This window comes from Nicotiana tomentosiformis, chromosome 8, assembly GCF_000390325.3.
Source record: "Nicotiana tomentosiformis chromosome 8, ASM39032v3, whole genome shotgun sequence".
Lineage (NCBI taxonomy): Eukaryota > Viridiplantae > Streptophyta > Magnoliopsida > Solanales > Solanaceae > Nicotiana > Nicotiana tomentosiformis.
The window spans coordinates 119,173,891-119,185,381 of NC_090819.1; the positions used below are offsets into that span (position 1 = coordinate 119,173,891).

At 39.5% G+C, this 11,491-nt stretch overlaps 1 protein-coding gene across 1 annotated transcript; it reads right to left on the reverse strand.

The window, feature by feature from the left end:
- Positions 1 to 8,161: 8,161 nt before the first annotated feature.
- Positions 8,162 to 9,196, reverse strand: LOC104118783 (ethylene-responsive transcription factor 2-like). Its single transcript, XM_009630142.4, has one exon. It carries the CDS (start codon positions 8,988 to 8,990, stop codon positions 8,259 to 8,261), a length of 732 nt encoding a protein of 243 aa, XP_009628437.1. The 5' UTR covers positions 8,991 to 9,196; the 3' UTR covers positions 8,162 to 8,258.
- Positions 9,197 to 11,491: the final 2,295 nt, after the last annotated feature.

An 11,491-nucleotide genomic window follows, 5' to 3' on the forward strand; every position in this document is an offset into this window, starting at 1 on the left:
CTCTTGGAAGTGCAAATGCTTCTCTTTTCCTGGATTCCGGGGATGTAGTAATTTAGCTTTTGCTTTCTTTTCACTTTACTTTTCTTTCCCATACTTTTGTACTTATGTTGCTTGGCACGTTTGTTCTATATAAAAGTGCTTTTTCGTTTAAGCATTGCGCAAATTTTTCTTTTTTACGTCGAGTTATGCAAGGATTCAGGTGTATTTGTCCCCGATGGCATTTTGATTCCGGGCATAGGCTCTTCCGAAATCAATCCTTTACTGTGAGGATTTCTTAATAGAGGGCCATCTTATGTTTACGGTGCTCTTGAAGAGGACGTCTTATGTTCATTACGGTACTAATATTTGAAGTACTTGATTAACTTTCAAATGATAAAATTAGTTTATTGTTCGGACAAGAAACAAGATAAAAACAAAAGGACTTTATTTTAGTCCTTCCATTTTCAAAACTACATAAGCGTTTGTTGTGCTGAAAAAGAAATTTCCATTACTTGTGGCTAATTTGTATTACTTGTTTCTACAGGATGGCCGCACAATCCCCGGTCCCGATGATACATCTTTGTTCTCGGATTTTGTAGTCTCGGTGTAAGTGGCAGTCATATTACCATACTCTCATATCATTCCCCCCAGTGTTCGGTTGTAATATCTTTCTATTCTTTATTTCTGGGCCGCCATCCTTATATGCGCCAAGTCCATGTATTCGTCGAGCAACTCCAATCTGACCATTAATACTTCGTTGTTTGCTTCTTCGTCCGCCCGGAAGTATCTCATGGTAGGTTCTCCTACTTCCACCGGGATCAAGGCTTCTGCTCCGTATACGAGAGAGAAAGGTGTCTGCCTCGTGCTTGATTTAGCCGTTGTTCGGTATGCCCATAGCACTCTCGGTTGCTCTTCGGGCCATTTGCCTTTGGCTGCTTCCAATCTCTTTTTGAGATTTTGAATAATTACATTGTTCGACGATTCCGCCTGTCCGTTTGCGCTCAGATGGTACGACGATGATGCGATTGTTTTGATTTTCAGGTCCTTAAGGAATTTTGTGATCTCTGCACCTATAAATTGTGGCACGTTGTCACAGGCTATCTCTTTTGGTATCGCGAGCCTGCAAATTATGTTCTCCCACAGGAAACCGACTACTTCGCACTTACTGATATTTTGGTAGGGACCTGCTTCAACCCACTTAGAAAAGCAGCCAGTTAAAATCAAAAGAAATCTTACCTTATCGGGAGCTGGCGGCAGTGGCCCGACTATATCCATCCCCCATTTCATGAATGGCCAGGACGACGAAATCGAGTGCAATAACTCTACCGGTTGATGGACCAACGGTGTGTGGCGTTGACATTTATCATATTTCTGAACATAAGCCATAGTGTCTTGTTCCATCCGGAGCCAGTAATATCCTGCCCTAATTAGCTTTAATACCAAGGAATCTGTGCTCGAGTGATTTACGCAGACCCCTTCATGAAATTCTCTTATGACGTACTTAGCTTCAGAGGCTCCCAAACATCGGGCCAACGGGCCTTGGAAAGATCTTCTATATAATTGACCTCCATTGAAGCTGTATCGAGCTGCTTTAGTGCACAGCGCCCGGGATGCCTTGGGATCGTCAGGTAGTTTTCCATGCTCGAGATAGTTAATGATCTTATTCCTCCATTCCCAGACCAAATTATTTGCGTTTACTTTATAATAGTAGTCCACATCCAATACTGAATGCATAATCTATATGACCATACCAGAGTCTGATCCCTTCATTTCCGTGGACGAGCCTGCCTAAATTGTCTAGCACATCTGCTTCCGCATTTTCCTCCCTCGGAATATGGGTTATTGATCATTCCTTGAATGTGCAAGTAAAGCCTGGACTTTTACTACATACTGTTGCATGTGTTCTTCTTTGGCATCGAAGATTCCGTAGACCAGATTTACTAGCAGCTAGGAATCACATTTGATTTTTATGACCTCAGAGTCCAGTCCCCGGATCAACTCGAGTCCTGTAATCAAGGCCTCATACTCCACTTCATTGTTAGTCAAGGAAACAGTCCTTATGGCCTGCCTCAGGGTTTCTCCTGAAGGCGTGATTAATACTACACCGATCCCGGACCCTTTTACGTTGGAAGCTCCGTCCATGAACAAAGTCCAGACTCCCGATGTCTATTTTGACACTATCACCGCTTCTTTGGTGGCCTAAGGCAGCAGTCCAGGACTGAAATCGGCCACAAAGTCAGCCAACACTTGTGATTTGATTGCAGTCCTTGGTTTATACTCTATTTCAAATTCACTCACTTCGACTGCCCACTTGGCCAGTCGACCTGAAAGTTCAGGTTTGTGAAGGATATTCCGCAGGGGAAAGGTTTTCACCATAGCTATTAGGTGACATTGAAAAAAAGGCCTAAGCTTTCGCGCGGCGACTACGAGAGCTAAGGCCAATATTTTGAGGTATAGGTAGCAAGTTTCCTCTCCCGTTAAAATTTTACTAACATAGTAAATATGAGATTGCGTACCTTTGTATACACGGACTAAAACGGCACTTACCACTACATCTGAGACCGCTAGGTAAATAAGCAATTGTTCGCCTTCCTCAGGTTTCGATAGTAAGGGAGGTCTAGATAACTACCTTTTCAAATCTTTCAGAGCTTGTTGGTATTCCGGATTCCATTCGAAATTTTTCTTCTTCTTCAGAAGGGAGAAGAAGTGATGGCACTTCTCTGAAGACCGGGAAATGAACCTTTTAGAGCAGTCGACCTTCCTATCAACCTCTGGACCTCTTTCACACTTGAAAACTAGTTAGGAATGTCTTCGATGGCTTTAATTTTATCGGGATTGACTTCAATCCCCCTTTGTGACACCAGGAACCCTAAGAACTTACCGGAGCTGACTCCGAATGCACATTTCTCGGGGTTAAGCTTCATGTTGTGCTTTCTTAGGATGTCAAAGGTTTCTTGAAGGCGTTTCAAATGATCACCTGCGTTCAAAGACTTAACCAGCATATCATCTATATAAATCTCCATCGTTTTCCCTATTTACTTTTCAAACATTTTGTTTACAAGCCTCTGATAAGTGGCTCCGGCGTTCTTAAGCTTGAAAGGCATCACATTATAGCAATATGTGCCAAAATTTGTTATGAACGAAGTTTTTTCCTGATCTTCCGGGTTCATTTCGATTTGGTTGTACCCGAAATAGGCATCGAGGAAACTCATCAACTCGTGCTCGGCCGTCGCATCAATCATTTGATCAATGTTTGGCAATGGGAACGAGTCTTTTGGGCACGCCTTATTCAAATCCTTGTAATCTACGCACATGCAAAATTTGTTATTCTTTTTTGGAACTACTACTACGTTAGCTAGCCAGTCAGGATACTTTATCTCCCGGATTGAACCGATATCAAGCAATCGAGTTACCTCTTCTTTGACAAATTTGTTTCTGACCTCGGCAATGGGGCATTTCTTCTGCCTTACCGGAGGGATATTTGGATCCAAGCTTAACTTGTGCACGGCCACTTCTAGCGGAATACCTATCATATCCGCATGCGACTACGCAAAACAGTCAATGTTAAATTTAATAAATTCGATAATCCTGACCTGAGCTCGGGGTTTAGTCTTGTCCCCAAGTGGAACTTCCTTTCCAAGAATTCTTCAAACAATGCGACTTCCTCAAGTTTTTCTATTGTGGATTTGGTTACGCCCGTCTCTTTTGGTACCTGAAAATATCCTGGTACCTAATAGGATTCCGACGACTCCTCCCCACTGTTGACTTCATTTGGCTCGGGAGCAAGCGCGGGCTCCTGTATTTACTATGTCGCATGCTCCTTCCCTTTGTTGTTGGAAACTAAGATCACGTTCATCTCCCTTGCTGCTGGTTGGTCTACTCTTATTTGTAGAATTCCCTCTGGAGTTGGGAATTTCAGAAGTTGATAGTATGTTGACGGCACAACCTTCATCTCATGTAGCCATGGTCTCCCAAGAATAATATTGTAGCCCATATTGTCACCTACTACTTCAAAGAGGGTCGTCTTCATTAACCCTTCGGCACTCGTAAGCAGCAGAATCTCTCCTCGGATTATTACGCTTGCTAAATTGAACCTGACAAGAAGCTTTATCATAGAAATGGTACTTCCGGTCAGCTTGGCTTGTTCCAGCACTCTCCATTAGATAATATCGGCTGAACTTCCCGGATCCACCAAAACGATTTTAAAATCTAAAAGATTGAGAGAAATTACCATGGCATCATTGTGCGGTAGTAAGAGTCCTTCTGCATCTTCCTCCTTGGATATTATGTCGTCCTCGGTGACTTCTCAGAATCTCTTACTATGGGTCACCGATACCTTTATCTTTTTTGTTGCCGAGAAAGTTACACCGTTAATCTCGTTCCCTCATAAAATCATGTTGATCGTTAGGCGAGGGGGATCTTCTCCTATTTTTGAGGGTTCCGCGTTATTCCGATTGCGGCCGTAGTTATTCTTAGCCCGATCGCTTAAGAATTTTTTAAGATGGTCGTTTTTCAGCAGTGTTGCCACCTCCTCACGCAAATGATGACAGTCCCTTGTCCGATCATCATTTGTCCCGTAATACTCGCACAATAGAATTGGATCCCTCTGACTGGGATCGGATCTCATCGGCCTTGGGAACCGAGCATCTTTAATGTTTCTCATTGCCAAAACCAGTTCCACTACGCTAACGGTGAAATTGTATTCGGACAGCCTAGGGCAAGTGGAGTCCCAAGAGCCCGATACTTCTTTATCATGCAATAACGTGTTGTTCCGGGTGCGAGCAGCCCTTCTATCGGTAGGGAATCTGTCCGCCGATCGAAAACCTCTGCCACATCCTTCAGCTCTATCGTAGGGCAAAACCTGACCTTTGGAGGACCGTCGTTCTACGTCAAATTCATCCTTCAACTTCTCCTTATTCTTCTCTCGATCCCGTCCCTTGGTTGATGCTGGGAAACCGAGTTGGTCATCCTCAATTCTTATCTTTAACTCGTAACGGTTATGAACATATGCCCACGTCATTGCCTAGAACTCGAGCAGACTTTTTTTTAATTTTCGGGAAGCGTAAGAACTCCTCGGATTCAGCCCTTTAGCAAATGCCTCTGCTTCCCACTCATCTGGCACGGCCGGTAGCAACATCCTATCCTTCTGAAATCTGGTCACAAACTCCCGCATCAATTTGGACTCTCCTTGTGCAATTATGAATACGTCGGCCTTTCGGACATGTACCTTACTGGCCCCGGCATGGGCCTTAATAAAATAATTCGTGAGCATCTTGAAGGAATCTATTGAGTGCTCAGGCAAAAGTGAATACCACGTTAGGGCCCCTTTTGTGAGGATATCCCTGAACTTCTTCAACAAGACCGATTCAATATCGTACGGAACTAAGTCGTTTCTTTTCACCGTCGTTGTATAGGTGGTGATGTGCTCCTAAGGATCTGAAGTCCCATCGTATTTTGGCACGTCTGGCATCTTGAACCGCTTCAGGATCAATTCCGGTGTCGCGCTTGGTTTGAAACAACAACTGAGTGTATTTCTTTAAGTTTGGTCCTTTCAACACTGGTGGTGCGCCCGGAATTTGATCCATTCGGGAGTTTATTTCCCTCATAAGCCGCATGAGCTCGTTTTTAATGGGATCAATCTCATTGTTATTACTGAGTCCGTCGCCGTTCCCCCTGGCCCTGTCAAAGCCAACCTCACCCCTCGGGGTGTTGTTATTAACCCTTTATGTTATTTGGTTTGCGGGAGCACCAGGAGTAAATGGACCCCTTCCATTCACGTTGTTGGAAGCGCCCGACTACGCTTGCTTCAACTCCGTTATGACCTGATCTTGTCGTGACAAGTGGCCCACAATAGCCCTTTGTTGCTCCCTTAAGATTTTCCGTTGTTTCCAGTACGTGCTCGTCTTCAGCATCATTAGGAGTTGCCTCTCGAACAAGTTGTGGATATTGTCCATCATGGACCGGCATGGCTATGCCCTCCTCGTTGTGGGTATCGCTGATTGAATCTTTGTGTTGAGGTTAATTTCCTTGGGCCTCAACGTTGTGAATTTTGTTGACACTGTTATCTGCCATTTTTTTATGATTTTTGGTTAAGAGATAGATTTTAAACAGATTAGTAATAGATGCAAGGATCAACCCAATTATGCAATTGTCTAAGTCCCATGGTGGGCGCCAAACTGTTTACCCGTAAAATGGTACAGTTGAATTTATATGTGGTTTATAGATAAGCGAATCGATTTGATCTCAAAATGATAAATAAATTAAATAAAATACAGGGCTTAGCGTTAAAATCGAGATGCGATAACAGATAGCTTGATTCTGGGAGCAGAGTTTCTGGAGGCAGTAATAATAACAATAAGCGAGAAATAAAATGTTAGCGAGCTTAGAATCAAGTGTATAGCATACGTTTGTCAAAAAATATGTGTCCTTACAATGGTTGTTGAAATCCCTATTTATAGTGATACCTAAGGAACAAGGTCCTAGGATCAAACCCCTCTTAAATGACCATTATGGGGACCATTGAAGAATGTGTAGCGGCATGCTATGAATGTCATATTCTCTATAACAGATTATGTCTTTAATACTGTAGAATATTCTTCATTGAATGCTATCTGGTGACAGGCATTAATTTGTCTTCATGAGCAACATTCCCTTCGGTGGCTTACCGGTGCCAACCAATATTGCTGCCTCCGGTTTTGACTTCCACCTATCTCTATTTTCATCTATCTCTGCTTCCACGCGTATTTTACAAGCATTTAATATGAACCGATTTTACCCTATACACCAATGAACAAATTAAGGTTGAAATGGTCAATTTTATTATTAATTAATACTAAAAATTGAATTTCTTAATATATATATATATATATATATATATATATATATATATATATATATATATATATATATATATATATAAATATAAAAGCTGCCAAAAGATCAATTAAAGTGGACCGGAGTGAGTAGTAGTTAAGAAGGGAAAATCAATAGGACTAACCTATGAAATTGAAACATTAACCTCGAGATCCACGAAAAAACAACCTAAAGAGTTGTCTGATTTATGGTCTAGTTATACAAAGAATTATAATGTAATTCATAATGTTTGGATTATTGTACGATGAATAATAATATAACAGTTATTATGTCAAGATCGTTTAATTGTTATTTCATATTTTATCATGTATGAAAATAGTAAAATATTAGTAACACAATAATTGGTTTCTAATTGAATACGGTCAAAATCGAGTTTACCCTTCGTATGAATAATCGAGATTGGAACATAATATACCAAGGTTCAACTTCGTGTAATATCAAGCCATGATGCAAAGTTAGGTTGCCGAGCTCGAGACCCAGAGGTCGAGCAAAATAGAGGACCGGTCAAGATCGAGATCGGTTAAGATCAAGATCGAGCAAAATAGAGACCGATCGAGGTCGGGATCGGCCTCGATAGAGGAAAGCTTATCGAGCCAAAAAACAGAAAGCCGAAATATCTGCAATTGGGTGAGAATCTCGGCGGAAATCACGACGCATATCAATGAGAGGCCAATTAATTAACCTATCGTGGAATTCCTTGTTGTATTTAATAATTATATTAAGAATAGCAACTCCCCACTATATAAAGGGGGTCTGATTATTTATAAGTGGGATTCATTCAGATTCATAGAACATAAAGCAATATACTATCTTTCTTCTGGTTTTGATATTTAGCCATTTTGTTCTTCTATTAGCTACTCTCCATTCAGTTTGAGGGTGATAAAACTTGAAGGGTTAGTCTAATTAATCCATTCGGTTTGCATTTATTTATTTCACAATTAATTTCGATATTCATTTATATATTTTCTCAATTTGTACCAAATCATACTACATATCTTTAGAACCGCGTATAAATTCAATTGTTATCCGTTTTTTAGGTAAACACTAATATATGCATTAATGTTGTATTGATTATGATAAAATAATATATTGCTAATTTAGTACTTTTTCTTACTGAACTAAATTTTACAGTATCAAAATGAGGAATATTATTCAAGGAAACAAATACTATGTACATTCGATTAGTTGGATACGTAAGTTTGGCTTCTTTTTTTCCCCTCAGTATCACAATATTGCTTTTTTTTTATGGGTAATTGCCTTAGATTATCGTTACTTCCCATAGATGAATCATTCAACCATAGCCAATAAATTAAAGAAAGAACAAATCCATAACGTCAGCCAGAAATGAAACAAATCCATCGAATAATTCTTTTTTTAATTATTACTATACAGGACCCACTTAGGACTTATAGCACCACTAGCTCCGTCTCTTGAGCAACCTTCTTCCTCCTCTTCATCGGCGGCGACGACGACGACGACGACGATGAAGAAGAAGAATACTCCGGCGACATTGATGATCTTTTAGAACCAACTCTAATGGGATCAGGTTCGCCAGAATTAATCCTTAACGGGAAATTAAGCAATGCACGTGATCCCCGTATGCGAAACGCCGCCTTGTCATAAGCAAACGCTGCGTCCTCCGCCGTCTCATATGTACCCAGCCACACCCTTGCACCATTTTTCGCCGGATCCCTAATTTCAGCTGCAAACTTCCCCCACGGCCTCACTCTCACTCCCCTATAATGTTTTGCCTTTGGAGGCGCCGGTGGTTCTAGTTTCACCTCCGCCGCCGTCTCCGGTGGAGATACAAACTCCGGTAAATTCCATATTTCAGGTGATTGTACGGTCATTTCCGGCTCCAATTTGATAGTGGGGAGTGTAAATTCAGAAACTGGCTCAAATCCATAGCCAACAATGCCTTCATTAAAGATATCGTTAAAAAACATATCAGCTGTATAATCAAATTCATTGGGCAAGCAATTAGGAAACATGTTGGACTCAATGCTGTTGCTTCGGCTTAAATCCGAGGTTGTTGAGTTGTCGGCGCTTGTTAATAGAGCTTCCCAGTCTTCAAGTAAGTGAAGCCTAATCGATTCAAGAATTGCAAAATCATTTTCTACTTCACAATTCCCATACATGTTTAATAATTTTGTTGAATATTGGTTTTGGATTTGTAAAATTCGTGTGGTTTAAAAGTGAATTAGGAGTAGAGAACAGAGGAAGTTGTGAGCATTCTTGTTGAAAGGGGAGACGGGGTATTTATATGAGAAATGGTGCATGCACGGGTGGGAGATTAAAGCGATTGTAATGATTAAAATATTGTTTGTTGAAAGATTGTTAGATTTTTCAGAGGGAATTTTGAGCTTCCTTGAAGCTTCTGAGTCTCAGTTTATTAGAGGGAGAGAGGCTTTCAATCACGTGGTGTATTTGCAATTTGGATAATTTTGCTACTAATATAAACTCATAAAGAAAAGGAAAAAGAATTAGATAAAGTCATAGGGTATACTACTTTTCCTGCACTTCTCTATCGCATTAGACATGTGGACCATGACTTCCACCAAATTCTTTATAAAATATTTTGCGTTATCTCCATTATAAAGTTTAAATTTTTGATTTTGAAATATAACAAGTGGATCTCTAACCAAGTAAATTCTGAATAATTTGAAGTGACAATAAGAAACATGATATTGAAAATGAGAATTCCTGTATGTTAGTTATTTATATCCAGAGTCATTCTTTAAATCTTACACATCTTACTTTGTAGGCTAGTAATTCATCTTAAAATATCAATCTCAATTTTTCTACTTTGAATAATGGGCAGTGCCTTGTTTGATTTATCTGCTGATTAAGTAAGATATTTCTCTAGCACAAGAAAAAGTGAAACACGAAAAGTAGGTAAAATTTTCCACATTTTTATCTTGTAGGTTAGTAGTACACCATTGAAAGCAAATAGGAAGTTACACTTGTAAGTTCCAAGCCAATTAGCAATAACAACTTGCCTTGTAATATTCTCCCTTTTAAATTCCTTGTCAAGAGAGCCAAAATGTTTGGACATATACATGGTTCATTGGTTTTAGACAAAATGAATACGTTATGGGGCAATATTCTTTTCTTGGATAAAACATACGAATATACCACTTGTTATATATTTAATTACTTACATATAAGGTTGCTATTTAAGTAGCTAGTAGTATATACTTTAGCCTAGTGGGTCTCTTTTGTCCATGTATCCCACATTTATTTGTTTTTATACATTTTCAAGTTTCTATCAGAATTTTGTCTTAACCGTCGACTGATTCTATGTCAACATCAACTATGGCTATGGTGTTATTCTGGGCGTGAACATGTGAAACCAAGCTTTTGCTTTTAAGTAAATTTTTGAAACTCTTTTTTTTTAATTTTATTTTACATTTGCAACAATGGGTTTTCGATCCTTTGAACCAAAAATCTTTTTGATCTTGATATGTCCTTTTACGTAATAGGAACATTTACTACCCATATATCGAGCCGACGAGTTATGATATATGCGGAGAAAGAATTTAAAATTTATCAGTTCTAAATTTGTCACGGGGTCCGTGTCTTAATTATGGTGTTCGTAATTAAATATTTATATATTTAATAAATTGTCTTGTACAAATATAGTATTTAAGTAAAAGTAACTGGGTTTTGCCGAACTCGCACCTAATAGGCAAGCTCCATTCCTAAGTCATAACACGGGACTGATGAATCATGAATGTTCAATTTTTATTTCTATTGATCAATTCGAATGTTAAAATATAGAATTGTGATTTATATTCATTTACATGATGGGCATAAACATAAATAACAAATATTTCGTATCCGCTTTTGAGTATGTTACCAAATTGCAAGTAAAACAGATGAATCTTTACTTAAACTAAACCAAAATAATCAACAGCATCTTACATCAACTAAACCTCCAGATACACAAACATATAAGATAATTATAAGGCGATGGCGAATTGGCAGTATAATTTTATAAACAGTTCTATCATTTCCTAAATTGATGAATGATAGTAGGCTATATTTATGCAATTTAGACACTATTTACACTCTAATTTAGCCGCACTTTATTGATATTTGAATGCTAAAAGATAACAAAATGCTCTAATTAAGAATTTGATGCTTTACAGGAGCTACTCCGAGCTAGGAGAGAGCTAACGAGTGTTTTGAAGTCAACACGGAGTGTGAAAGACCAATCGAAGGTTAGCCCGGTCGAAAAGAAGAGAGAAAAGCAAGCGAGACGACCCCTTCAGGTGCGCGGCCGCGAAGTGGGCTGCGAATTGGCCCGCGAACTCAAGGCAGTGAGGCAGTGGAAATCCGCGGCTGCGGACGAAAGCCAAACACGCAGGGTTAATTATGTAATTTCCTAGGCGACTAACCTAAACCTATATGAAGCCTAAACTCGCCCAGAAGTCGGAGATAGCTGTTTTTAGAAGATTTTAGAGGCAAGAACAAGGGAGAGAAGACGGATAATTTCCTAAGAGTTTTCATCATCTTCTTCATACTTCTATTTGTTGATTATGAATTATTTTAGTGATTTGTTTTCCATTAGTATGAGTAGCTAAATCTATTATCTAGGGTTGATGGAACCAATTGTTGGATGAAGTCTTGATTCTAT

Coding starts and splice junctions, on each gene's coding strand:
- LOC104118783 (XM_009630142.4), bottom strand. CDS start 8,990: ATGTATGGGAATTGTGAAGTAGAAAATGATTTTGCAATTCTTGAATCG.